Raw genomic sequence first — 26768 nt, 5'->3', positions numbered from 1 at the left:
TGGTTACCGACAGGAAAAGAGGTATTTGTGGGGTAGGGAATCTCACTCCACAACCCAAGGTGGCCTTGAATTTGCAAACCCATTGGCTTAGTCTACAGAGTGTTGACATTACTAGGTTAGGATTCCATACCCTACTCCAAGGAGAGATTTTAATGACCCTTCCTTTGATTCTTACAAGCAGCATTAATAACGTACTTAGGATCTAAAGAACCAGCCATAATGAAAAAATTTGCCTAGTAGCACATCATAGCTAACTGGTTGTGCTCTATTTCTTCACAATTTCCTTGACTTTTTTTGTTTTAACAAACCATTTGGAATTCAACTGGATTGATTTGCCAGAGTTTAGGGACCTGCTCCGTCACATAGTGTTAAGATCCTATGCTTTTAAATATCAGAAAGACCAGTTTAAATACAAGACTTATCACTCATGCAATACTAAAGAATTTTATTTTATTATGTTTCTCTTTATTTTCAATATGTACAGGAAATAAAACCGGTCTAGCAAGTATTGCTTCTTAGTAGTCTTCGAGAGCTAAAATAGCATTTTGAAATTAGAATAATAAAACTCTTCTACCAATGATTATCCCCACTCAAATTGTACTCTATAAAAAGAAAATTATTTTATATGAAGCAAAGACACCAGAAATGAAAATGTGTCTCTTTGAGGTACTGAAGGGCTGTTTTCTTTCTATCTGTAAATAATAAAAATAAAAAGTCCTGTTTTAAATAGTTTTTTTTTTATTGTAAATTCTCAAATTCAATTTCAGAAGTAGGTGGGATAGGAGTATCATGGAAATGAAGTCATAAAAATCTCATTCAAGGGCCGATAAGGCAGCCAGTCGGTAAAGGCACTTGCTCACAACCACAGGACCAGAGTTCAATCTCTGGGACCTACACCATGGAAAGAACTGATTCTCCTGAGCTGTCCTCTGACTGCCGCACACTCTCCGTGACTCTTGAACTCTCTCCTGCCCATAATAAATAAATGTAATGAAAACAAGTCCCATTCAGTTTATCATCTTCTTCATAAATAACAATAACTACTTGAGACAATTTCAAGTTATTCAGAATGTCCAGTAAATGAGCATTTAGCCACATTAGAAATTATTTGTATGTATGTCATAAGCCCATTTATAAGTTATAAAAGTGATTTCTTCAGTAGACTAGAACAGAGAATTTCATAAATTAACTTCTATATATTTCAGCATCAAAAATAAGATAGAAATTGAAATTAACACTTTATTCACTGATGGGAGCAATTGGCTGTAAGCTGATTGAGTTTGGTAGATACATGTAATTGATAAAAATTATGCTTACATAAAATTTATTCGCAATTTATTTGTGAATAGCCAGTCATCTAGGCTCACTCTATTGCTTTCTAAATACAAAATTTCACATTTAAATGAATTTAAGTGAAAGGATAGGTTAGTGGTTGCTCCTTACTCTTTGTCATTCTTTTCTGTAGAGCCTGAAACTCAGATGAATCATCAAACTGTTTCCTTTTTGGTGTTATTGACCATAACATACTCAAGTTAACAAAACAAGGGTGATCTCACGTAGTTTCCAGATTTCCCAGCTCAGTGCTGTGGTGTTTTGGAAATGGTGCTAGTTTCTCATGCTGAAATGAACCATGTTTTGTTCTGTATTTATAGTCGCAGATATGGCCAGTACACCATGAACCAAGAAAGTTCTACCAAAGTTACAGAGAGGCCTCCATTTGATCGATCAAGTTCCCAGGATTCTTTGGATGAAGTATCAATGGAGGACTACTGGACGGAACTAGAAAATATCAAAAGGTCTAATGAAAATCGCCAAGAAGGTCAAGAGGCCGTCGTTGTCAAAGAGCCTGATGGTAATGACTGAGTGACTAAAATGTGCTTGTATATTAGTAGAAAATGGATGTCCAGAAGGAAAGGGAACAGACCCCAAGTAGTCCCGCTGGTTGCCTTGGAACTTGAAGGTCATTAGACTGTAACAGATATGAATGCAGTTACTAGGTACAAGTGTTAGGAGCAAACTCATTTTGTAAAAATGGCTAAGCCCATTCCACTAGAGATTCAGTGAGTTAGACTTGTGGCTTAAAATCATACACACTAATTTTTAATTCCTTCAATAATATACTAGCATCATGGCTATTTGGTTTCCAAGCAGTGTGGATGATGACAGCAAGCTCTCTACTTTGCAGTAATTCTGTTTTTCTATTTGTTAAGTAGCTGGATTGGTTAAAACTACATTGGTTTGCATCTGTGTTCTTCTAATTCAGACTGCTTTAAGGGAGAACTGCTTTAAGGAAGTTCATTCTACTTTCCTATATATGGTAGTCGTTTGAGCATTTGTGGGTATTTATCTTATTTCTAGCCAATACATCTCTACACTGCAGATGTGCATAAGCAACCTGTGTGGGTGGTTTTTTTGGACGTCTGGTAGACCTTGTCTTATATCGTTTAGCACAGTGTCCAGATTGGAGGCAACACAGCATGCTTTGCTGATGGAAGGGTGCAGATTTCAATGTTGGAAGATAGTATTAGCATTTTCACCTCCCTGAGTTGCTTCTTTTTGGTGTTTAATACACTGTTTTTTCTTACATTTCTTCCCAATGGTATTTTATATACACTTTACTATTATACTTGATATTCTGGAGGAAACATGCAATACTTCATTTTTAAAATATTTTTCTTAATTTTTTTACTAACTCCTTTAATCTTCTAAATTAAAGAAGTCACTGTATTTGTAATGCCAGATTCTGTTATCAAAACTGTGAGTTTCTTTCTATGCTATCCATTAACTTGTATGTATGTTTTGGTGTACTAGTAGATATATAAGTGCCAAAAAGATAAAGTCATAATCAGTTCTGTGATTCACTAGTACTGACATTCTTAACTTACAGTCTACTGAACTACTGAGTTAAGTAATTCTATAAATAGGTTTTCTCCTTTGCTACAATGTTGCTTTAAAAATAATCTACCAATAGTTATCTGGTGTAGGTGGAGTTTTTCATTGAGACTTCTGGTCAGCACTGTCCCACAAGCTGGCTCCCAAATAACCACATAGAGACTTAATGTTAAGTATAAATGCTCATATGATAGCTTAGGCTTGTTACTAACTAGATCTTACAACTTTAATTCACCCATATTTCTATCTATGTCCTACCACATGGCTCGGTACCTTATCTCACTATATAGCATGTTCATCTCTTGCTCCTCTACATCTCCTTGAGACTCCCGAGACTTCCATAACTCCACCCTTCCTCTTCCCAGTGTCCTCTCTCCCTGAAAATCCTGCCTAACTGTAGGTCATCAGCTCTTTATTAGCCAATGAGAGGAATACATATTCATAGTGTACAAAAAGATTGTTTCACGGCAATCTGGGCCTGACATCAGTGCTCTTCCTAAACAGGGTTTCACTGTGTAGAAAAGGATTATCTTGAACTTGTAATTCTCCTGCATCAGCCTTCTAATAGCAGGGATCACATGTGTGTGTCACTGTTCCAGGCTTGGATGCTTTTCTCAATTTAATATTTTTCAGAGTGATAAAAGAAAGTCACAGTTAGCTAATCTGATTTCTCATTTACTTTCCTCCCATTCTTTTCTAAATACATTATGAACAAAACCTATATTATTTATAATAATTAAAAAATATCATCTTTCAGTCTGTGTTTCAAGACAGAAGCAACTTGCCAGTTGCTCAGTAGGAAACAATATGCTAGGGAAAACCATATTTAAGTCTAATGTGTAGACACATCTCCAAAGTTAAATTGAATTCACAGATGATGAAGAACAATGGGCATTATTCTGTATACTCATATTTTTCTTAGGTATTATCATTATTATTATTATCATCATTATTTGAGTCATGGTATCACTGTGTAACCCTGGCTGTCCTGGGACTCACTATATAGACCAGAGTGGCCTCCCATTCATGGAGATCCAAATGTCTCTGCCTCTTGGGCTGAGATTAAAGGTGGGCGCCACCATGCCTGGTTTTTCTTAGATTTTAAACAGTTTGAGTTTTTCTTATATTTTTAATGTACTAAATGACTATAATCATCTTGTTTTCCTTGTCATGATAATGTCAAGCACTCTCCCCTCAGCACTCTGGGTTTATACACCTGTAGTGTGTTTTATCTATTCAGCTGTAATGACAATGGGTGGTTATTTTTCGTGGCCAGGGCTATTGACATTTGATTTCCACACTCAAAGAGTTGTTCTGGTGTAGAAGGACAGAAATCAGTCACTAGTGATACAGATGATAATATTTGCGATATGTTTTGACTTTTGGTCATGAAGTAGCTCTTGTGACCCTCATTTAGTTTTATGGAAGAAAAAGCAGAATTAGCTTGAGGCTGACTTGTTCAAAATGACATGGCTGTCAAGCTTCTGAAATGGGGTGTAGACTCTGTGTCTTTTGTGACCTGCCATTACTTTTTTATTTCTCTCTATGAACATGGTGCTTAAAGTGACTCTATTCTAGTTTTCCATCTGTTTTTCTACAAGCTTCATTAGGTCTTATAAAATATAGCATCCCTTGATATTTAGGAATGATTGGTTCCAGACCACACAAACAGATAGATGCTAAAATGTCTTTTATAAAAGCATAGACTCTGTGTAAACCTATTTACATAATCCCTGTATACTTGAAACAAGCTCTGGTATTTACAGTACATGATACAACATGAAATACTATATAGATACAAGGTTGTGTTTAGGGAATGACAAGAAATTAAATGTCTATCATTAGGCCTGGTAGGGCATGCAGGAGTCTGCTGTAGGAGATCAAAAATTTAGAGCGTGCCCGAACTATGTAATGATACTCTGTCTAAAGAAAAAAAAAAAGGTAAAAAGAAAAGGAAAAAAAATAGTTCATACTCATGTTCAGTTCAGACACATTTGCTTTTTAGCAAGATATCCAATCCAGGATATTTGAGATGAATACTGAATATTGAGATGCAGAGATCACAGATGTGGAAGGAACCATATTTAAGTGACAGCCAAATTCCCACGTTCTGTGTTCTCAATTGATTCCGTTATTTAATTAGTTTACATACAAGCTCTTTTTTGTTGTTGCTGCTGAAAGTAATGTGCTTTTAAAAATTCTTTAATATCTATATTCTCTCATTTGAGAAAAAAGTTAGAAAATTTAATTTGAAATTGAATAGTTCCCCAATGCCCAGATATTTTTTTTTTTTCACTACCTTGCCATATGCCTCACTAGCTACACAGAACTGAGAAAATAAACCCTTTTAGAGACTAGTGTTGGACTCCAAGATAGCCTTGAATTGAAGCCAAGAAACTTGGCCTGCACGTGTGCTCTCAGCACCAACTTCCTGCGCCACCAGCTGGAGTAAGTTGTCTCTTCATGGCTGGCTCGCCTCTAGAAGGAGTACAGTACCGCCCCCCCGTGGTTAATATGCAGAAAGTTGTGGAGGTTAATTACATGTGAAGCAATTTAAAAAATTTTAATTAAGTATATATGAAATTGACCCCAAATTTCCTATCACTCTGGCCAGAGTGGATGGCAGTTATCCAAGTCTCAGATAATGATTCTCAGCATCAGTTTGGTTATAATAGAAACATTTCAGTCACGGTTTGTGATGGTCTAAAAACGTGAACCTTTTTATGCTTTGTGACTTCAAAACTCTTTCTTTCTTTTACAAAACTATTTTAGAGGGAGAACTGGAAGAAGAATGGCTCAAAGAGGCTGGGTTGTCCAACCTCTTTGGAGAGTCTGCCGATGACCCCCAGGAAAGCATGGTGTTCTTAGCCACACTGACCCGGACACAGGCAGCAGCTGTTCAGAAACGGTTAGAAACGGTCTCGCAGACCTTGAGGAAGAAAAACAAACAGTACCACATTCCTGACGTCAGAGACATATTTGCTCAACAGAGAGAAGCACGAGAAAAAGTAAGATTCTTTGCTTGATATGAAGGCCATCGATGAAATGCTTGGACTCATCTGGACCAATCCAGTTTTATTCAAGTCATTACAAACTTAATGAGCACCTGTGATCTACCCTGCGTCAAAGCCCTGTGTTGGTAGTCAACCAGCGGTCTTGAATTTTGCTGTTTTAGAAGTTACCCCAGTGAGACAAATACCTAAGCCAGTTCAAATTCAGTGCAATAATCCTGGAGGAGGTAGGATGGAGTCTTTGGAGGCATTTAGATGTGCCTGTCATACTACTGGCTGTGACAGAGTGGTGGAGGAGGCCTTATACACAGCCTGCCTGCCACTGGTTGTTTCTGATAGAAAAGCAGGAGGTCAGATGGTTGGGGGTGGGTGGGTGGGTTATTTCCTATCCTTTGTTTGTTTGTTTGTTTGTTTTTTGATTTTTGATTTTTCAAGACAGGGTTTCTCTCTGTAGCCCTGGTTGTCCTGGAAGACAACTCTGTAGACCAGACTGGCCTCTAACTCACAAAGATTTCCCCTGCCTCTGCCTTCTGAGTGCTGGAATAAAGGTGTGTGCCACCACCACCTGGTCCTTTTATCTATTACTGCCTGAAGAAATCTTTGAAGTTTCAACCCACTCAAGGATGAGTGGAAGTGGAGTGTGAGGAAACGGATGGGAACTGAACTGGGAAGTTTGGGACCGTGAGATGTGAAGGAATATCCTCTGTGTGTCTAACTCTAGGCACCTTCCATGGCGTATAGATTTGAGTTAAGACAAACCCAGATGGTTAGTGTTTCCATGGAAGATGCTGGATTCCAGTGGAAACAGAGGACTAGTAAATGAGGAAGAGATTTTAGGGAGGTAGTAAAAGTAGTAGACCATGTGGCCCTGAAAAACCTTGTGCAGAATAGCTAGCTGGTAGATCATTTATTGCTTATCTATGAGTAAATAAAGAGCTTGCATGGGATTGAAATGATCATACTTAAGAAATTCTTGCTACCAACAAGGACAAGTCAGCTGAACTAAATGGTGTTTTTAAGAGCACAGAAAATTTGTCTTCTGGCCCCATCAGCTCTGGTTTAGAAAATTCAGTGAAGTCATTGGGAGGGTAACGAAAGGATTCTTGAATAATGGGTATAATGACAACATTAGTGGGAGCAATTGCTGCCACAGCTACTGAGCTAACTGCTTCACCTGCATAATCTCATTGAAGCCACACAGCTGTCTTATGAGTGAGGTGTTATCATTTCCAGCCTATGGCTGGGGTTCATAGACTTTAAGTAACTTGCTCAATGTCCCGTAGATGCTAACCTCAAATTTGTCTGACTTTAAAGTGTTCTTTCTCCTCTTGTATTTTTCTGCTTTCAAACATGACTCTGAACTTGAGAATCCATTTATAGTATAAGCAAAGGGCAATAAAAATTTCATGATTCTTCATAAAAAGTAGAATGGAAGAGCTTATATTTAAGGCACTTTTTGTTTGTTTGTTGTTATGTAGAGAGCCTTTACTTTTTTGCAATCATTTCATTCTTCTGCAAAAGTCCTTCCAGTTACAGACTATTATTCTGCTTGCATGGCCAACTGTGGATCAAACTCAGCCCATTTACAGGAATCCAGGGTCACTAGATTGCTCCAGGCACTTGTCTAAGTTACTTGCTTGCTTACTAGCCAGTGGTTATTTGGGACATCTACCAGTGCTAAAGGATAGAACTAGGTTTCCTGTTATAGAAAAATGAATGATAAGGCTATACAATATGACATTTCCTTCCTAATTAAAAAGCGTTGCTTCTTCCCTGGCCATACCCACCTAGAAAACTCAGAGGAAGTGAAAAACAAGAATGGGCAGAAAGCTGAACCTTTGCAAAATAGATGGTGGGGGATTCCTGCCAGTCTTCAGGACAGCATTGTTACTTGGTGCTAAGATAAACTTTTTGTTGTTGTTGTTGTCCTTGTTTTTTCAGCAAACTTCTGGAAAAGTCTAACCCCTGTGGGTTAGAATCTAAAATAATTGGTTTTTATTATCTGCTGGGCTTGTTAAGAGAGAATAACACAAGCATATTAAGATAATGTTTTCTTTTGCTGGACACCTTTAATTGAAATACCACCACCCTTTAGAAGATGATTTTTCCATTGCCCATCCCTTAAACACCCATCTTTATTTGTGGCTCTTTTGTTCTGAGATAAGTATGGTCACTAGAAAAGCTGAATACATGCTTAAGCTGACACCAGGAAATTTAATGCCTAAGTGTATCCATCTGCGTGCCTATCTTCAATTACTAACAGAAACAGTCTGACCACATACTCCAAATATATATCTATATGTAAAATTAGAATCCCTGGCTGCGTTCACTGTGCCATGGAAGGCCGATCCTCTGCAGACTTACAGGCTGAGGGAAGGAGAACATTGTACTGCTGTCACCTAAGGTACACCACATGCCATGTGTCACTTCTGTGTCTTGAGCACTATAGGCCTCTAACTTGTATGTTAATGACTTATTGGCACCGGCCCTAGTGAGTTTTGTGAAACTGTGGGTGTGGATAACAGCTTGTGGTTATTGTGTTGAGAGGGAAAGAAGGGCCTTTTCTTTTTTAAAATGTAGAGGTGGAATCCAGTAGAGTGATTATCAAAACTAATGCATTCGAATAGACCTCTTTGCATGGTTGGCCAAGACGCCCTTTCCTGACCCCCCTAAAACTGTTCCAGAGCCTTCTCTGGAAAAGGAAGAATTGCTGTCTGACCATAGGCATGGACAGAGTCAGTCCTGGCTCACCATGATCAGCAACCCCTAAAGGGCCATCTTGTCGTTGTCATGGCTCATCACACCAATCCCTATATAGAAAGAAAAGAATTATTTTCAATATGTCAGTGCTTATTGCCAGCTTGGCAATTAGTTTTGATTTATCATTTCTTCTCTAAACAACTTATGTTGTGTATGCATACTAGTATATATGGGTGTGTGTACACATATATGGAGGTCAGAGGTCGACATTGAGTATCTTCCTTAATCACTCTCCACCATACTTTTTTGGGTAGAATCTTTCACTGAATCCAAAGCTAACCAATTTAGCTAGAATGGTTAGTCAGAAAGCTTTAGGAATCCACCTGTCACGATTTATTTAAAATAAAAATACTTTAAAACCAATAACAAAAGAGGTATATATAATCCTGTGATTTCCCTACCATCATGATCAACTAGAACACATTTTTATTATTCTCTCCATAGAAAACTCGTATCTATCAGTAATTACTTTTATTCTCCTGAATACTCAGGCAAACATGAATCTTTAGGTCTGTGTGATGTGCCTGTTTCTAGATGCTTTCATATACATGGAATCATAACATACATGGTTTTTGTGATGATTCCTTTCACATAGCATAATATCCTCAGAGTTTATTCATGTTGAAGCATGATTTTGGACTTTACTTATTTTTGTAGTTGTTACTATGTCACATATATCTACTTATCGTTGGATATTGCTAACATTGCTCTTTCATCTAGATAGTGGTATTTCAGATGACAGGGAACCTCTTGACATCTTCCCTGTTCCCAATTGTGCTTGGTACATGTCTCAGCATTATGAGTCATCACACACTTGTTGGGTGATTGTCTATTGATTATAACCACGGCCATTTGTTCCCTCGCTGTGACTTGTAGAATTCGGAGTACATTTCTTGTTCTCTGAAGGTGACGATGGGGTTATTAATGATACCACTTTCTCTAGTTGTGAGTTGGAGATGACTAAGTGACTCCTTTTCTGTGTTTAGTCTCCAGATGGCTCAGAACCGCAGTCAGTCGGAACGAACGAAAGCAAATGCCAAGGAAAAGACGGTAGGTCAGACCCGTGCTCTTGACCGTCCCCTTCAATTACTGTAATAAACAGTTGTAACTCTAACGCATTTCTATTAAGCAACTTCTGTTAAAATACTATTGTAAGGTCAACATGGGTGAATGCATGATTCTGAATGTGGGGTGGGCCCTTTATTATTTTTATGTGTATTTACATCTGATCCAAATTTGTATGTGTGTATATATATCTATATATCTTCCTGACTGTTTATCTGACTGGTATGTAGAACTTTTTTTTTTTTTTTTTTCATTCATTACACTCATGAATTGTACCTGGTAGGTACTGCTCTCAACCCACTTTACAGTTGAGAGAACTAAGATTTAGACCCGGGAAGCTGTGTTCCCAAGACCAGTCACCGAGGTTGTGGAGTTAGTGCCTCGTTCATTAATCATAAGCTCCAAATCAATAAATGGTTTCATTTTTCAGGAATTTTAGAGAAACCTTTAAGAAAAAAAGATTTTTTTGAAATTTATTATAATTCTCTTTCTCATGCATTTTTGCATTAAACATTTCTTATTTCAGAGATGAATTAGAAATTCAGTGTCTAGAAGAAAATGAGTACAAAGATCCTATTAAACACCACCAAGAAAATGGTTACAGAAGGGAAAATGTCCTTAGCTAAGGTCCTAGATTGAAGCTCAAAAAAAATTAGTCCTAGTTACTTAACAAACACTGATGTAGATGAACTGTGTGTTTATTACATTCTCACATCTTAGTGTCTGAGGCATCTGTGCATAATAGTGTTGCCTTCGGCTTTAAAGTAACAGGGTCAAGGAGTGGCTGTCAGATAAACTAGAGGACTGGGAAGCCTTCCCAACTTTCCTCTAGAAATAACTCATTAGGACAAGGTTGTATGAGATGTTTTAGAAATCTGAGAGCATGTATCATCTTAGTTTTGTCAGAATTTTGTCAGTACTTCTCTCTTGTACTCCTACTTAAAAATATGCAGGCATGCAATGCACATATGAACATTATGAGTCTGAGCGCGCACACACACACACACACACACACACACACACATCTATAAAATCACATTTTTCTTTCTCTTCTGTGGAGGCCTCTGTAGCTACATGTGTTGTATCAGAATGAACTGTTGGGTTTTCCCCCTGTCTGTGTGCCAGCAGACACTGAAGTGGCAGGCAGGCTGCCTGTGCCAGCCCAAGCCTGCTGGAGAGCCAGGTCCTTAGAGAGACAGACGAATCTTTTGTACCAGTGTCAATATGCTTTGGGCTTTGGGGAAGAGTGACTGCCAGTTGTTTAACAGATATTGAGGAAAACATTGTCCTTTCTTCACATTTTCCTCTCTTGCCCGAGATCATAATGTTGCCTTTATCAACAAAGGTTCTGTGAGTTGAGTCCATTATATGAATGTTTTCAGGCTGAGATTGCAGCAGGCAAGGGAGATGTGACAAACTGGTGGCCTGATTTACATCTGTTTCTGCTGGAAGCCTGAGCAGTCAGAATCAGGCTTCCAGGTGCAATACCAGGAGACTGTGGGTATAGCCAGTCATGTCTCCAGGTAGCTGCTGCTGCACCTCTGGGGGATGCCCTACTCTTTTGCTTGTCTGTGGACTAATGGTGATTTGAACCCATTGGAAAGTTCTGAGAGAAATTATACTAGGTTTTGTTTGTTTTGTTGTTGTAGTCGCTGTGATAAGACATTAATCAAGAGCAGCCTGAGGGAGGAAAGAGTTGAGTTGGCTTACAGGTTACAGCCCATCACCCAAGGAAGTCAAGGCAGGAACTCAAGCAGAGACCACAGGTGGATGGTGCTTATTGGCCTCCTCCCAGGTTCATGTGAAGCTATGTTTCTCATGCAATTTGGGGACACCTGCCAAGCGATTGTCCTGCCAACAGTAGGCTGAATCCCCCCTACATCAATTAGCAATCAAGGAAATGCCCCACAGACAGGCCCGCGGGCCAATCTGATGGAGGCAATTTCTCAATTCAGATTTCCTCTTCCCAAGTTGACAATCAAACTTAGCCATGATGTATATGCATGGAAACATTATCTGGAGTTTGGAAAGGGAGGCTGATTCTGATTAAAATCTCAAAACACGAGTGTCAGTCTAATCTAAATGTTTTCCCCACACTTGAGTTTTTATTTCATTCAAGACTATCTATTTTGGGGCAGGAGAGATGGCTCAGCAGTTAAGAGCACCCTGGTCCCATTCCCAACACCCCCAAGGCAGCTTACAACCATTTGTAACATCAGTTGCAGGGAATTTAACATCCTCATCTGGGCACAGCATGCTTGTGATACAGAGACATATGTATACTAAACGGTAATACAAATAAAATAAAAAAAAATCTTTACAAAACAATTTCAAACTAAAGAATAATAGACTTTGAAAGTACTGACACATTTCACATTAACTCACTTCTTTTTCACTCCTCATAAAATCATACAACTCTACGAAAGGCCCACTATTTGTATTTACTTAGAAATATTAATATGTTAATAATTTAAAATTTTCTTAATGATTTGTATACTTTTAGTTTTGGTTTTCATGAGAGAAGAAAACTAAAGATGTTTCTGTATATTTCAGACAGCTGGACAATTTCTGAAAAGTAATTACAACCTAAATGTACTACGTTCTTCAAAATCAGAAGAAAGAGCTAGAGATGGTTTGATTAAGTTAAGTGCTTGTAAGCTAAATGCTTGCCTTGTAAGCATGTGAGGTCTTGGGTATGACTCCCAGGGCCTGTGTGAAAAAGCCACACACACAAATGTTTGTTATCCCAGCACTGGGAGCTGTAAACAGATGGATGCCCAGGTTTGCTGCCCAGCCAGATTAGCATACTTGTTGAGCTCTAGGCCAATGGCCCTAGGCCACTTGTCTCAAGAGTAAAGTGAACAATGCTGGATGATTGGCATCTGAGGTTTTCCTCTAAACTCCACATACATGTGCACACATCTGTGAGTTCACTTGCACAAACAAATAAACACATACACACACACACACACACACACACACACACACACAGAGAGAGAGAGAGAGAGAGAGAGAGAGAGAGAGAGAGAGAGAGAGAGAAGAAAGAAAGAGGAGAAAATAGCACTTGTGGCCTTAACAAGCCAAGAATTTGCCTCAATATTTTCCTTTAACTTCTCCATACAAGGGTAAACAGAGGTGGAGTTTTCCTGCCCCAACCACCCAGTCCCAAATAAACACAGAAAAGCTTATATTAATTAGAAAGTGCTCGGCCCATAGCTCAGGCTTATTGCTAACTAGCTCTTACATTTAAATGAAGCCATTTCTATTAATCTGCATATTGCCACATGGCTCCTGCCTTTTCCTGTCCTCTAGCACCTTGTTTCTTGGGCAGTTCGCCATCTTGGGAAGACTTCACCCTTCTTCTTCCGAGTCCTCAGTTTGATTGTCCCGCCTAACTGCATGCTGCCTTGCTATAGGCCAATCAGCTTTATTTTTAACCAGTGGAGGTAATACACATTCACAGTATACAGAAGGATTGTTACACAGCACATGAAAATGATGGGTCCATCATTTTTCTTAGCCAGGTTACTGTCTGTCCCCTAGCAGTGCCCAGGCCCTCCCCCATACACACACTGATTTTGTCTACTCCCTGCCTGAACTTGATTCACATTGGAACTGATGTGTGTGTGTTTTGTAATTTTTGTTCTCATTGCCATGTTTTCTGGAGGAAATCAATTTGTTTTAAATGTGTTCTGAGCGGCTCAGTTTTGAATTCAGCACAGTATATTTATTTGGGTATGCATGAGGAGGTGGTTATTGTAACTGACATAGAAGCATTGAAGAGAATCGTTTTTAAATTCTTGTCCACCAACATCCAGCAGCGAACGTAGCTTCTAATTTACGAAAATGGCTAATCATTTTTTTTCTCATTGAATTGTTTCCTAGGAAACCAATAATGTATTCACAGCAAAACGTATAACCATATAAACTAATGGGAAAATAAAATTAATTTTTTGTTTTGACATTTATGATAATTTTAAAATTAATCATAAAAGTTATTAAGTATTCTACTTAAAATTGTCATAGGCAGTTGAAAAACACAAATATAACATAGATGGGAACAGATAAAATCACCATTGAGCTTTCAGTTCTTTTTTATTTGGGGGTATAACACAGGTACATGTTTGCTTTTACTTGCCTAACTGAAAGATTGTCTGAGAGCCAGCTGGGCTGGCTCATGCCAAAAATCTAGGCTTTTTGTAGGTTCCAATTTGGCCATAGAGAAACATTAAAGAAAGATGTGACCCCTTTTGAGCTAAGAGCCCCACATGACTGCGTGGCCACGTGCTCATGAAGCTCACTCTGCTTGTTCAGTGGGAATGAATAAGAATAGATTCCTACTGAATTCTTAATTTTATTTTGATTGAAACAAAGGTTTTTGTTTTATATTAACTGATGACAAAAATACCTCTGAACAGTAGGCTCAGGAATAATACACCTCTGGATTTCTGACATGTACTTTTTAGATTTTTTAAACTGATTTCATCTTCTGTCACTTTGTTACACATTATTAGTAGATAAACATATAAGACATCATTTTTGCTTTTTTATTGTTTTTTATTTTTTGAGACAAGGCTTCATTTGTTCAGTCAGGAAATTAACTCACTTTGGATTGGAGGTATGCATCATGACCATGCCCAAGTATCAGTTTGCTTATTCATTTGGAGTTTATTCATTTATTTAAATTTACTTACTATTATGTATCTATGTATGGTGTGTGTGTGTGTGTGTGTGTGTGTGTGTGTGTGTGTATATGTGTGTATAGATGTGTGTGTAGGTGTGTGGGTGTAGGTGTGTGTGTAGGTGTGTGTGTGTGTAGGTGTGTGTGTGTGTGTGTGTGTATGTGTGTGTAGATGTGTGTGTAGGTGTGTATGTGTAGGTGTGTGTGTGTGTAGGTGTGTGTGTGTGTAGTGTGTGTAGTGTGTGTGTGTGTAGGTGTGTGTGTGTGTGTGTGTGTGTGTATGTGTGTGTGTAGGTGTGCAGATGCTGTGGTGCACATGTGGACGCCAGAGAACAGCTTTCAGGAGTTGTTTCTTTCCTTCAGGGATGGAACTGAAGTTGTGAGGCGTCTATGGCAATGCCCTCACCCTCTGAACTACCGCACCCACCCTATTTTTGCTTTTGAAGAGGGGTTCTCATAGCTCCCGGGGCCTCAAACTCACTGTGCGGTTGAAAATGACCTCGAACTCCTGATTTCTTACCTCCTAAGTGCTGGAGTCACAAGCCACCACATCGGTCTAGTCCTTTTTCAGTTCACAGCATCTTACCCTGAGTCAAGCTTCAGCAGTGAAAAGAACCCCATTGTTCATACCAGGGCTTTTCTAACGTGAGATGTACAAAAGCCAAAAAGTTACCAAGGAAATTTGGAAGTGTTTTCTTCCATCCTTGTAGCTGTTGTTTTTAATCAAAGAAAAAAAAAATTTCAACGTTAATTATTTCCTAGAGGACCAGCGTGAAATGAAAAAGCCACAACAAAGTTTGGAAATGTTGATGCAAATATCCACAGCTTGTCTGACTCAGGGTAGAAGGGACCTTTATGCTCTTGGATAGAATTGGGTAGCGAGCCTCTCGGCTCTCGTACCAGGTACCTCCAGATCTGACTTTCAGAGCGATGAGTGGTTGGTGTCAGCTTCAGTTTTGGAATTTTGACCATGGTACACAGGTAACATTCCAGGGTGTGGAGGAGGTCTGGCCCTGGATGTGCTCCAGGTGGAGGTTACAAGGACGCTCGCCTCTCATGCGCCTGCTTCTACGTTCCTCAGTGCAGAAGAAAAAACAGCGCCATACACTAAGCTTTATGAGACTTTCTGTTGAGTTTGATGCCTCCCAGTCAAAAAAACTGTGATCACAAAGAATCCACAGATGAAGCCTTGTTTGCCGGTCATCCCCATCTCCCAGCTTTTATACCATGAACCATGGGTACAGTTCCTTGTGTAGACATTTTATTATTAAAATGAAGATAAATTGTTTACCTGAGTAAAGGATACTCTTCCCACGGGTCTTATTAATATATTAGGAAGTTTTAAAATAAAAGGTATAGAGTTGAATTGTTTTTTTTTCTCCTAGACCAGGCAACTAGTGGGGCTGTTGATAACAAGGAGCTGATCCCACGGGTGCCTGAGGACACACCTGCCTCTGAAACAGACATCAACTTGGAGGTGTCCTTTGCAGAGCAAGCTGTCAATCAGAAAGAACTCAGCAAGGAGAGGATGCAGAAGATGAGAGGCAATGATGCCTCATTGCCTGTATGTAACACACATTCAGATATCTCTCAAAGAATATCTTTTGAATGAGCTTTGCATTTTTAAATTTTAGAAGCCACAGGAAAGTTGAAAGTGTAACTGCAATTATTACATTGCCATTAACAGTTGATTCAAGTTATTAACATTTTCCTAACCTTTCTTTCTATATCTGTCTATCTGTATAAATACTGTCCTTACAAATACATATTCACTTTGTATTTTGAGATTTTTCAAGGACCGTTCAAAACAGAGTTGGAGCTGGAGCGATGGCCCAGTGATTAGGAGCACTGGCTGCTCTTTGAGGGTCCGGATTCAATTCCCAGCACCTACATGGCTACTCACAGCCATGTAACTCCGGTTCCAGGGAATCTGATTCTCTCTTCTGATATCTATGGGCGCCAGGCATGTGGTGTCAGGTGTATAGACACACGTGCAGGAAAAACACCATATACACATAAAAATAAATACATATTTTTTAGAAAACTAAATAAAAAGGAAACAAAGTTTTAAGACGTAAAAACTTAGATTCTAAAGTCATAGTTAACATTTAACAGACCACCATGAAAACCTCGGGAGTTGTCACAGACTGTCCACATAGCATCTTCGTTCTTCACACCCTGGTGAGATTTGAATGAGGAGTATACATTGCATTAGTTTTCCTATCTTTCTGGGTTGCCTGAATTGAGATTTCCCCTTTTTCTTTTGTTCATGTTTTTAAAAACATTTTAAAAAGAGTTCATAACATTAAAAATTTGTCTGATCCATTTCGTCATGATTAGAGACAAGTTAAACATTGAATTAAACCTACTATCCCTCTGAAGCGATACAAGTTACTCTCTGTGATGCAAGTTTTGTTACTGAGTTGGCTAAGGGAGGTGCTCCCTAGTTCTCATGATGTGAAGATGCCTTTCTTGCCTATAATTTATGCTAGAATAGTCTTTGAATTGGGGACTATCCTACTTTATCACTTCCTGTGCAGTAGTTTGGTCTCCATTTTATCCTTTTCCAGAATAGTAACTAAGCTGGGCTTTGAGAAACATTGATTTCCTAATCCTGTTGTCCCTTCTACATTAATTGGCAGCAGCATTCCTCAGTAATTGGTAGCTCTCCTTCTCTCTCTGGCTTTGCAATGCCACTGTAGACCTGCTGACTTTTTTTCCTTAAGCATTTTATAGATATCATCATTTGGCTTTGATGGTCAGAGTTAAGTCGCCTTGGCTGCCTTGCCCGGTGGGGGCCTGCAGCTGGCTCCCAGGCTGATTCATCATGCCCTCGTTATCCTTTTTCTCCTTCATTCTCCAGTACAGGATGTTCCAGGCTCACCTTGTCATTTTCTCCCTCCTGGACTTGAAAGCAGCCGTTTCTTAAAGAAACATGTTCCTTTTAGCAACAAATGGTATTTAGGACCTGGGCCTTCTGTACAGAGTGTTCTCTTTGCTGTGAGTGCCTTGCTTTTTTTTTTTTTCTTTCTTTCTTTTTTTCATATATTCTAAAGCAAAAGCTAAAATATGACAACAGAATAATATGACAAACTTCTAAGTGCTTACCTCTCGGCTTTGACCTCACTTAGATGGCTGGTCTGGACCCCTCTATAACTCTGTCCAGTTTCCTTATCTAGGTTATGTTGAAACACATGTCTGAATTTTGATTATCATCTGTAAAGGTTCATATTGCTAACAAGAAAACAAAAACAGAGGTTTTAAAAACTGCGCACCCATGTTATCATTATAATACCTTTCAAATACATTTAAACTGGGTATTTTAATCTCAAATACCCAGTTTTCAAACTTCAGATTGTATCTTAGTTACCATGATTGTTTCTGCAGTTGGAGAGCCAGGCTCCAAATAAAATCTGCGCATTGAATTTTCCGTCTTTCCCTCACTCCCCACCTCCACCCACCACTCCTCTAACTCCTCTTCTGCTTTCCCATGTATCTCCACTCTCTCTCTCGTTTTATCACTTTCCCATTATCTTTCCACACATCTTTTGTCACTTTGTGCCCCATCAGTTCTTCAAAGTTCACTTATTTGTCTCGTCACATGCATATATGTGTGGCACATGTATGCACATGCCCATGTATGTGTGGCCCATGTGTATGTGTGCAAGTGTGTGCATGTGGAGGCCTGAGGGTAGATGTCAGGAATCATCTCCAATCCCTCTCTCACTGTACTTATTGCTGCTACAGGGTCTTTGAGGCAAACCCAGGGCTTGCTGAAGCAGCTAATCTGGCCAGCCATCTTGTCAGGAGTCCATGTCTTTTGTCTTCGGGGACTTGGATTACAGGCAGTCCTTACACACACACACACACACACACACACACACACACACACACACACACACACACACACGAGCACATGTGCATGCACACACAGGAATCCAAATCTGGTCCTCTGTCTTGTGTGGCAAGTGCTGTTTCTGCTCTACCATCTTCCAGCCATGTACTCAAAGCCTCTGAAAGAGCCGTGTAATTAAATTCAGGTGACTCCCCCGCTCTGACTCATTCTGCCCCCATATAGTTAGTTCCACATCTTCTATGTATTTATACATTAGTTGTTGACATTAATTCTATCGGATTTAGTTCCTGGTTGTTTGTTTTGATTTGGTCAAGATACTTTAGGTATGTTGTTATGTGTTCTCTACTGGGGATTATCTGGCTATCTTCTTTTTTTTGGTCTGATTAAAGCTGTAGTTCAGAGCCATACCTGACTGCATTAATTTATTAATGATCCAAAAGGATGAGGTTCTAATAGTTTCTTCTTTTTCATTTATTATTCTGCACATTTCCTTTAAGAAAACAATTATCAAGATGGTTACTGTTCCATTTACATAAGTTTTCAAAATTTAATTTTTTTCTTTCTTGGCATCTGTTGTCAATGATTAGCTCACGTCTGTGTTGATAAAAATGGCGTCTTAACCTATGGGTTCATCCATGTTCCATGATACCATAGAAAAAATAACCTCTGGGCCTATCTAGTGTATTTCCTGCTCAAGATTTAAAAGTGTCTTTTCTTTTTTCTTTTTTAGCATTCATAGTTCCATTTAGTAGAAGTAGAGATCATGGCCTGTGGCCAAGACACTAGGAGTGTTCAGTTTTCTGGGCTTATCACTTGGGAACCCTTTTCAGTGGAGATTAGGTTTTTCTCTTCTTTCTCCCACGCTGAGACGTGTAGTTCTTAGGATGTGGCAGGTGACAGTGTTCCAGCAACACACTTGTTTGTTTATTCTACGTTAATGCGTAATGTTCTCAGAATGCCAGTGGTGACCACACTCAGTGCGGGTGCTTCAGGATGACTGAAAGTCGCCTTTCTCTAGCCCTTTGTGTCCCTGGGATATATGGCAGAGGGGACTTGATACAGCAAAATTACTGAGTTGCAGTCTTTTAGGGTGCTTATTCTCTGCGTGGTTAAGCTGCCAACCTCATATCTGATGGGGTTCATTTGCTTTGGTTTATCCTCAATTTTTAAAGGTTGCTCTTTTTGAAGTATTGTTTTATTCAGTAAGACTATGAAATAGTTATATGACCCAAAAGGCAAATATAAATCAAAGTAAAGCAAGTTTAGCCTTTATTTTTGACTGACAATCCTGTTCAGGCTCTCCTTTTAGAGAATCCTTTTTAATTTCTTTTTTAAATTTTAAAATATTTATTTGTATTTTTATTTGACTAGTATTTTGCATACATGAATGTGTGTGCACCTTATGTGTGCCTGGTGCCCACACAGGTCAGAAGAGGGTGTTAGATCCCCTGGAGCTGGAGTTTTGGTGGCTATGAGCCAACATCCCAGATGTGGGTGCTGGGAACCACACCTGCATCTCCTACAAGAGCAGCAAATGCTATTAACCAGAACCATTTCTCTAGCCCCAGAGAACCATCTTTATTTTGATACTCTGTTTTATCTATCCATTTTTATACAGATATTAGTCCGCTGCTCACATCTTTTTCCATCTTTGTCTTATTTTAACTATTTTTCCGAGACCCTAGCACAATAATGCAAAGACATACTTTCCATCTCTTTTTCCGGATGCACACTTCTCTACTGTGAGGCTGCGTCCGTGATTTATTGAAACAGTCCCTTACTGACAGACATCTGGTTGTTTCCAGGCTTCCTCATCAGTGTTGAGAGATCTGTTTTCCGTGCCTAATGGGGAAAGTAAAGGAGTTTCCAAGATTTGGCATAAAGCAGTGATCCACACTCCCAGATTCTCCTTAGGAAGAATGAAACTCAGCATGTGACAGGCCTCATCACAGAAGATGGAAATGCTTGAAGCTGTAGGAGGTGGGGGGTGGGGGAACAGTAATTAAACAAAATATCAGTGTTATTCATTTTTAGGTGGACTCCCCAAACAATGAGGTAGAATGTAATCGCCGTTTGAAGGTTTTAGAAACAAAGCTTGTTCTGCCATTCATTTTTTTTTTTTAACCAAGTTAATTTATGATTGACTACCTTCTTGATTTTGTTTGTGTTGTGCCCAAGTTAGGCAATAAATCCCCCCCCCCCCCCCCACCATCTGCTGTTTCGTGCTTACCTGGGAAACCTCTGGCTGCCTTGTGCCTAGCTTAACAGCTCACTTTTCAATTCAGTTTTGCTGGACTCTGAGCTCTAGTCTATAAAATATTTGTAAAATATTTGAAAATGTCTTTTCAGTGATCAGTACCATACCTTTGGTGACTGGCAATCATCTCTGCATTTGGTTTCCATCTGCATGTACCTGTCCCTCTCAATCACCATGGTTCAGACATGCCTTCTATGGGTGGGCATGTTGTATCATTCCCACAAGTCTGTCACATGGTTGATGAAATGAATATTTGCTGGTGCCTCATTGAAGCAGGTGTCTAAACAGAGAGAGCCCTAAAGTCCTATTTTGTTGCTACACTTTCCTTGCCCTGGAAATAAACAGCGGGCTGTAGGTAATGAGCTGCTCTCACTGACCTCATTTCCCATTCACACCCCTATTCCTGCAGCATGGAGCAGTCTTTGTAAATTCTTTATGGTCTCACGGTGGATTCATGTTGCCTCTCTTACACTTGGAGATTACATTTAATATCTTTCAAGGTGCAGCCATCTGCAAACATAGTTACATTGTGTGCATCGTGTACATGTCACAGTCCAGGCATGGTGCTATGTAACTGCTACTCATTTCTGGAGTGATCTTCGGAGAGAGATGCTATCATCCCTGGTTTTTAAATGTGCAAACAAGGTAGAGATGATGGAGCATGCTAGGGCTGGACTCTGAGCATTTTCTGCTTTTGATGCCTGACTTGACTCAAGAGTGGGAGTGGTTGGTGAGTAAAAGATTCAACTGCAACATTACTAATAATGTCCTAAAGATACCCCCACCGCCTGCTGTACTTCACAGCCCACAAAAGAAGTGGACAGTTGGAGAGAACGATCTCACTAGTTTATGTTGTAGAAAGCCCAAACAACCTTATGCATTTTGGAAACGTTTTAGTTCTTTAAAAAATAATTCTATTCTTCCAAAGGTAAGGCACTTTGCTCTTGCTGAAATTTCCCTGTTTTTTCTTAGCCAAGGAACTGAAGCATCCAGTCTAACACACACACACACACACACACACACACACACACACACACACACACACACACACACAAATAACAGGAAACTTCATAAATATTTAAAACAGCCACTATGAATTAAACATTGGGATAAAGAACCAACTCCTTTATTAAGCACAATGTTTAAATAAATAAATAAACAAGCTCATGACATATATTGCTAGGTAAATGAAATGTTTGCACTAATAACATTTCAGGTTTCTCTAAACATTTACCTTGGGTAATACTTTTATGTAATTATATTACATGGCTTATTAGACCCAAAGCAACTGATTTTAATGAAACACTTGAACTGTTGTTGTTGTTTTTTAACATGTAAATGGCTAGATAGGGTTGGTTCAGCCATTCTGGAAATAAAGCCATTAGCAGACACACTCACAGAGCTATGTGTGACGAAAATAGGACATGTTTTATGTGGGTTTTAAGAAGTAAAGCTCAGGGTTGACTGATGGTGTGCTCAAGGACAGGTGTTTGCCTAGCACATGCAAGGCCCACCACTGTCTTTAACCAATGAAAGCTCAGGAAATACCACAGGCTATCAGGAAACATAGAAGAAGATGAGATAGAGTGAATGCAGTGAACAGGAGCATACAACTAAAATCCTATATGTGGCAGGTGGAGGAGGCAGGAAGATTTTAAATATAAGTTACTCCCCCCCCCACACTGCTAAGAGGGACCCTGTGTTAATAAACAACAACAACAAAACCCCACTGGTGTAGTACTTCCCGTGCTTGTCCTCTGTGTTGTGTGTGTGGGGTGTCTTCATCCTTCACTAGACTGTGGGAGAACACCTGAAGCATGCTAAGCCAGAGATCCTGGGGCTGGAGAGGTGATTGAGATGTAGCCCACCCTGCCTTTGATGGTCTCACTGTCCTGTATCAACATGCTCTGTTCCCTCCCTCCCTAAAGGATGAGGAAGTTGAGTAGAACAGGAAAGTTGCTTGGACTTTCAGGCAACGAAAGCAGGCAGGGACCATCAGAGAATGATGTCCGTTGTCTATGTGGCCAGGCTTGAGTCTCTCTAAAAGTCTGTTTCTCTACACCTATAATATGCCCTGATTCTTACCTTGGTGGAACTTTAAGCAGAATATACTGAGTTGCCACTTATCAAGTAAGTATTATCCTTTTTTTATTTTCTTTCCTGACCGTTCCATGCAGGGAAAACAAAACCAAAAACATTTTCAAATGATTTTTAAAGTTTACCGAAGGGGGGGAAAAAAGGGTCATAGATTAGGCATGGAGACAAGTGTCTACATCTCAGCACTTTGATGGAGAGGGCCAGGAGAATCAGAAGTTCAAGGCCAGACTTGGCAATATGGGAAATTTCAAGACAGCTTTGGCTATGTGAAAGACCTTTTCTCAAATACACACATATATTTGGTGCAAATATATGGTGTGTGTGTGTGTGTGTGTGTGTGTGTGTGTGTGTGTGTGTACTTAATACTTTGTGAGTGCTTACCTGTGTCATTGGATCCTTGCCCTATGAGGTAGGGTGGTAGGATCTTATTTCTATTTTACAGATCTCTCCCCACCTCTTCCCCTCCCCCTACTCCACCCTGTCTGTTCCTTCCTGTCTCTTTTCCTTCTTCCATTCTTCCCTTCCTCCCCTCCTGTTTTCTTTCTAGCCACTAAGAAGAGAGTTTGACTGCAATGCCCCTCCCCCCAACACCACCATGGTTTGATACTGAGAGCAGAAATGAACACCCTCCCTTTTCTCATGACTTTGTCACAGTGATGAAAACCTAACACAGCCAGGAAGTGATGGAGACAAGATACGCCTCCTGCTGGGTAGCTCCACATTCTTCATTCTATTGCACCATGGAGGTCAAATAAATAATGGACTTAGACTCCATCTTCCATGATGTCCCTTACTGTTTTGTTTAATAGTCTCACAGGAAAAATGTACCTCCAGAAGTTCAGAAAGACATTTTTTTTTTTTTTTTTGGTGGACACCCAAGCTCTCTGGAGTTGAGTATACATGAGTAGCTATGCAATCTCCAAAAGTCACTGATATTAGGAGTTCTATGTTCTGTTGACAAATGTTCTCTCAAATATTTATGGTCTCAATTTCATTATGATTTTAAAATGATTTAAGACCAAAAAAAAATGATTTAAGATCTCGAAAAACTTTTGTTTATGTTAATTGAGCGGATAAATGCAAGTTCTTAAGATAGAGTCTTACTCTTTAGCTAGGCTACCCTGAAATTCACTATGTTACCCATGTTGGCCTTTAGTTGTAGCAATCCCACAGCCTCAGCTCTCTGAGTACTGGGATTACAAATGTGAGCCACCATGTCTGATACTCTGTGGATATTTATTATATCAGAAATTAACATTTCAGTATGAGACTATATCTCAGTAGAAGACTACCGGGTGAAGAGAAGCTCCTTGCCAAGCATGCACAAGTTGCCAATTTTAATTGTCAGTATGCAAAAAAGAAAAAAATAAAAGAACCCTGCATTTGATTTCTAGCACCAAAAAAACCCTTAAGTTAAAAAATTAAAAAAATACATTAAAGTTAACTATTATTGGCATACATACTCTTTTAAAAATGGAAATGACTCTTTTGCATTCTGTCAGAAAATACATGCCATTTACTTCTGGAAAACTCCATTTTATACACTCATGAGAGAATTAGAGTAGAAAAGAAAGAATTATGTCTTAGTATTATTATTAAAATGAAGTTTTGGCTCATAAGCTTGACCTCTTGGACTAATTGGTACCCACAAGGATCCCTGAACCAAACTCTGTGAATGGACGCTTGAGAGGGAACTATTGACTGATCTTAGCAACTTAATGAAGGAATTAGGGCAAACCCCAGAGAAACAGCCTTGATGACATGATTTTTAATTAAACTAGTGGAGAATGATCATTGTTTTATTCAGTAAATACAGTGGGACTATAATCTGCATTAAATATGCTAGAGAAATGTCTTTTATTTTGTGCCTTGTTTTCTTATATTTAATGAGTTTAATGATAAAGGAGGTTAAGTCCTTAGGAGATGAAATCTGAGGAAGGCACAAAACAGCAAAGACACCAGGTATAGACCTGTGATCCTGGGTGGAATCTTGGCCTGTGTAAGTTCAACAGTGAATAGCAATAATAGCAGCCACAAAAGTTGTATTGACCATCTAAGCCTCACAATGGCCCTCTGAATGAGGGGACCTTCTCTTTCTGTCTTCCCTCTTCCTCTTTCTTTCTCATCCTATTTGATAGAAAGAAAGGTCCAGCAATCTCCCAACCCCATAGCTAGTAAGTAGCTGGAAACTGATAAGCCTCTGGCTCTGAAGTTCACACCTCTCCCCCTCTAATGGGGGATATCTACTCTTTACTAATTGCACTGATTGTTTTATGACAATGAAGGGTGCATCGTGCATGTGGAGGGGAACTGGAACATTCCAAGTCCATCCTCATGAACGCGATTCCTCTTTCTCTCCCTTCTGTTTCTATGTGGCAGATCATCTAACGTCTCTTCCTGTCTGTGCCTCCTCCTTATGGTCCCTGCCTGACATCCAGTATTTGGTTCTTGAAGGCCTGTGAGATAGAACTCATTTTTCCTGCTCTCCGATCCACTGGCATGAGTCCTTGCATTTCCAGGTTTAGCTTCACTTTATGACAGACATCAGATGTGAATTATTGAACTCTCCACAGTGTGTCGGCTCTCCATGGTGAAACCACCTTGCCTTCTGACTGAGACATTCTACCATGGCTTTCACTGACACTTAATCTGAGTATAGGTTTTTTTGGGGGGCGGGGGCATAGTTAGAATGTTTTCTCCTTTCATTACAAAAGCAGTTAGATACTGATAATCTTTACTGTTTTATTTATCTATTTTTTTTTTTTTTTATTTCAGAGTTTCAGAGTGCCAAAAGATAAAACAGGTACTACAAGGATTGGAGACTTGGCCCCCCAAGACATGAAGAAAGTCTGCCATCTAGCTCTGATTGAACTCACTGCCCTGTATGAAGTGTTGGGTGTGGAGCTCAAACAACAGAAAGCTGTGAAAATTAAAACAAAAGGTAAAGTTAGATTTGGTTCCAGAGTAGCGAAAATGGCCTTGGCCTGTGGGTGGTATTGTTGGTGGTGGGATGGAATACCAACCAAATGAACTGAGGCTCCTCTAGAGTTCAAATTCTCAACACTGCCTTTGAACAATTTATAAATGGATAAACAGAGACTATACAGCCAAATAATTTAATTCCTACTAAAGGGAATTGTTATTCAAGGAATTATAATGCTCATGTTTTCCTCTTTAGAAAACTATATGTTTGAGAAAGAGACATTTGGCAAACATGTCTATTTCCAAAACCAAATCTTTCTCTTTTTTTTTTGAGCTGAGGATTGAACCCAGGGCCTTGCGCTTGCTAGGCAAGTGCTCTACCACTGAGCTAAATCCCCAACCCCCAAAACCAAATCTTAAAAAATGACTTTTAAGGGGTTGATCTTGAGTGATTACTTTTGTTATTTCATGATGAAATATGGGGTGATTAATAATCTGTCCCCATGTTGACTTCAAAATTCTATTTTTAAACTTAAATTTAACTTATTATTGTGTATGTGTCATGTACATGTGAATGTGGTCATGTAAGTGCCGCAAAGAGTGTATGGATGTCAGAGGACAACTCTCATGAGTCAGTGTTCTCCTTCCACTATGGGTTCCAGGGATCAAACTCTGACTTTTCAGCTTGGATGGCATGCCCTTTGACATGATGAATCATCTTACTAGCCCTACATTGTATTTTTAGCTATTTAACAAAAACAATTTTTTTTCTCTGTAAAGAAAATAATGTTGTTATGAGACATTGACAGTACATTGTATTCACTTCCCATGTGTCATTTCAATTTTTCAAGCAGCTTGCTTACCTATTTCATCAATGAACTAATTCTGATAACACGATGAAGAATAGACACCTTTAGTCTTTGCTTCTTTTATTTTCTTGGTCTGGAAATCCAGGCAATTCTCTACTGACAAAGCTTTCCCTTTTAGGAATCTCTGTCCTCTTGTTTAACCTTACAGGTGTCTCCTAAAGAGGCACTGGGAATGAGGATTATTGAGTTGCTATGGTAACATGAGCCAAGACAAGTATATACCTGATTTAAGTTATAGAGACAGTTTCTCCGTAGGGCTGAAGTGTGCCTTTCCTGTCTTTCCCATGTGTCCCTGTCATGGTGGACCCTAAAGACCTTCTCCTACATTCAGTTATCTGGAGTATTTTAGCTTAAGGCT

At 39.3% G+C, this 26768-nt stretch overlaps 1 protein-coding gene across 3 annotated transcripts in view; it reads left to right on the top strand.

The window, feature by feature from the left end:
• Arhgap18 (Rho GTPase activating protein 18) overlaps positions 1-26768 on the top strand; it is a 215394-nt gene that overhangs the window by 146196 nt on the left and 42430 nt on the right. For all 3 annotated transcript variants that reach the window (XM_036168863.1, XM_036168864.1, XM_036168866.1), the window contains exons 2-6: positions 1653-1852; positions 5665-5900; positions 9650-9713; positions 15795-15973; positions 25395-25560. In XM_036168863.1, coding sequence (XP_036024756.1) covers positions 1653-1852; positions 5665-5900; positions 9650-9713; positions 15795-15973; positions 25395-25560 — 845 coding nt within the window. The remainder of the gene's footprint in view (positions 1-1652; positions 1853-5664; positions 5901-9649; positions 9714-15794; positions 15974-25394; positions 25561-26768) is intronic.

This window comes from Onychomys torridus, chromosome 19 (assembly GCF_903995425.1).
Source record: "Onychomys torridus chromosome 19, mOncTor1.1, whole genome shotgun sequence".
Classification (NCBI taxonomy): domain Eukaryota; kingdom Metazoa; phylum Chordata; class Mammalia; order Rodentia; family Cricetidae; genus Onychomys; species Onychomys torridus.
This window is presented reverse-complemented; position numbering and strand designations above follow the sequence as displayed.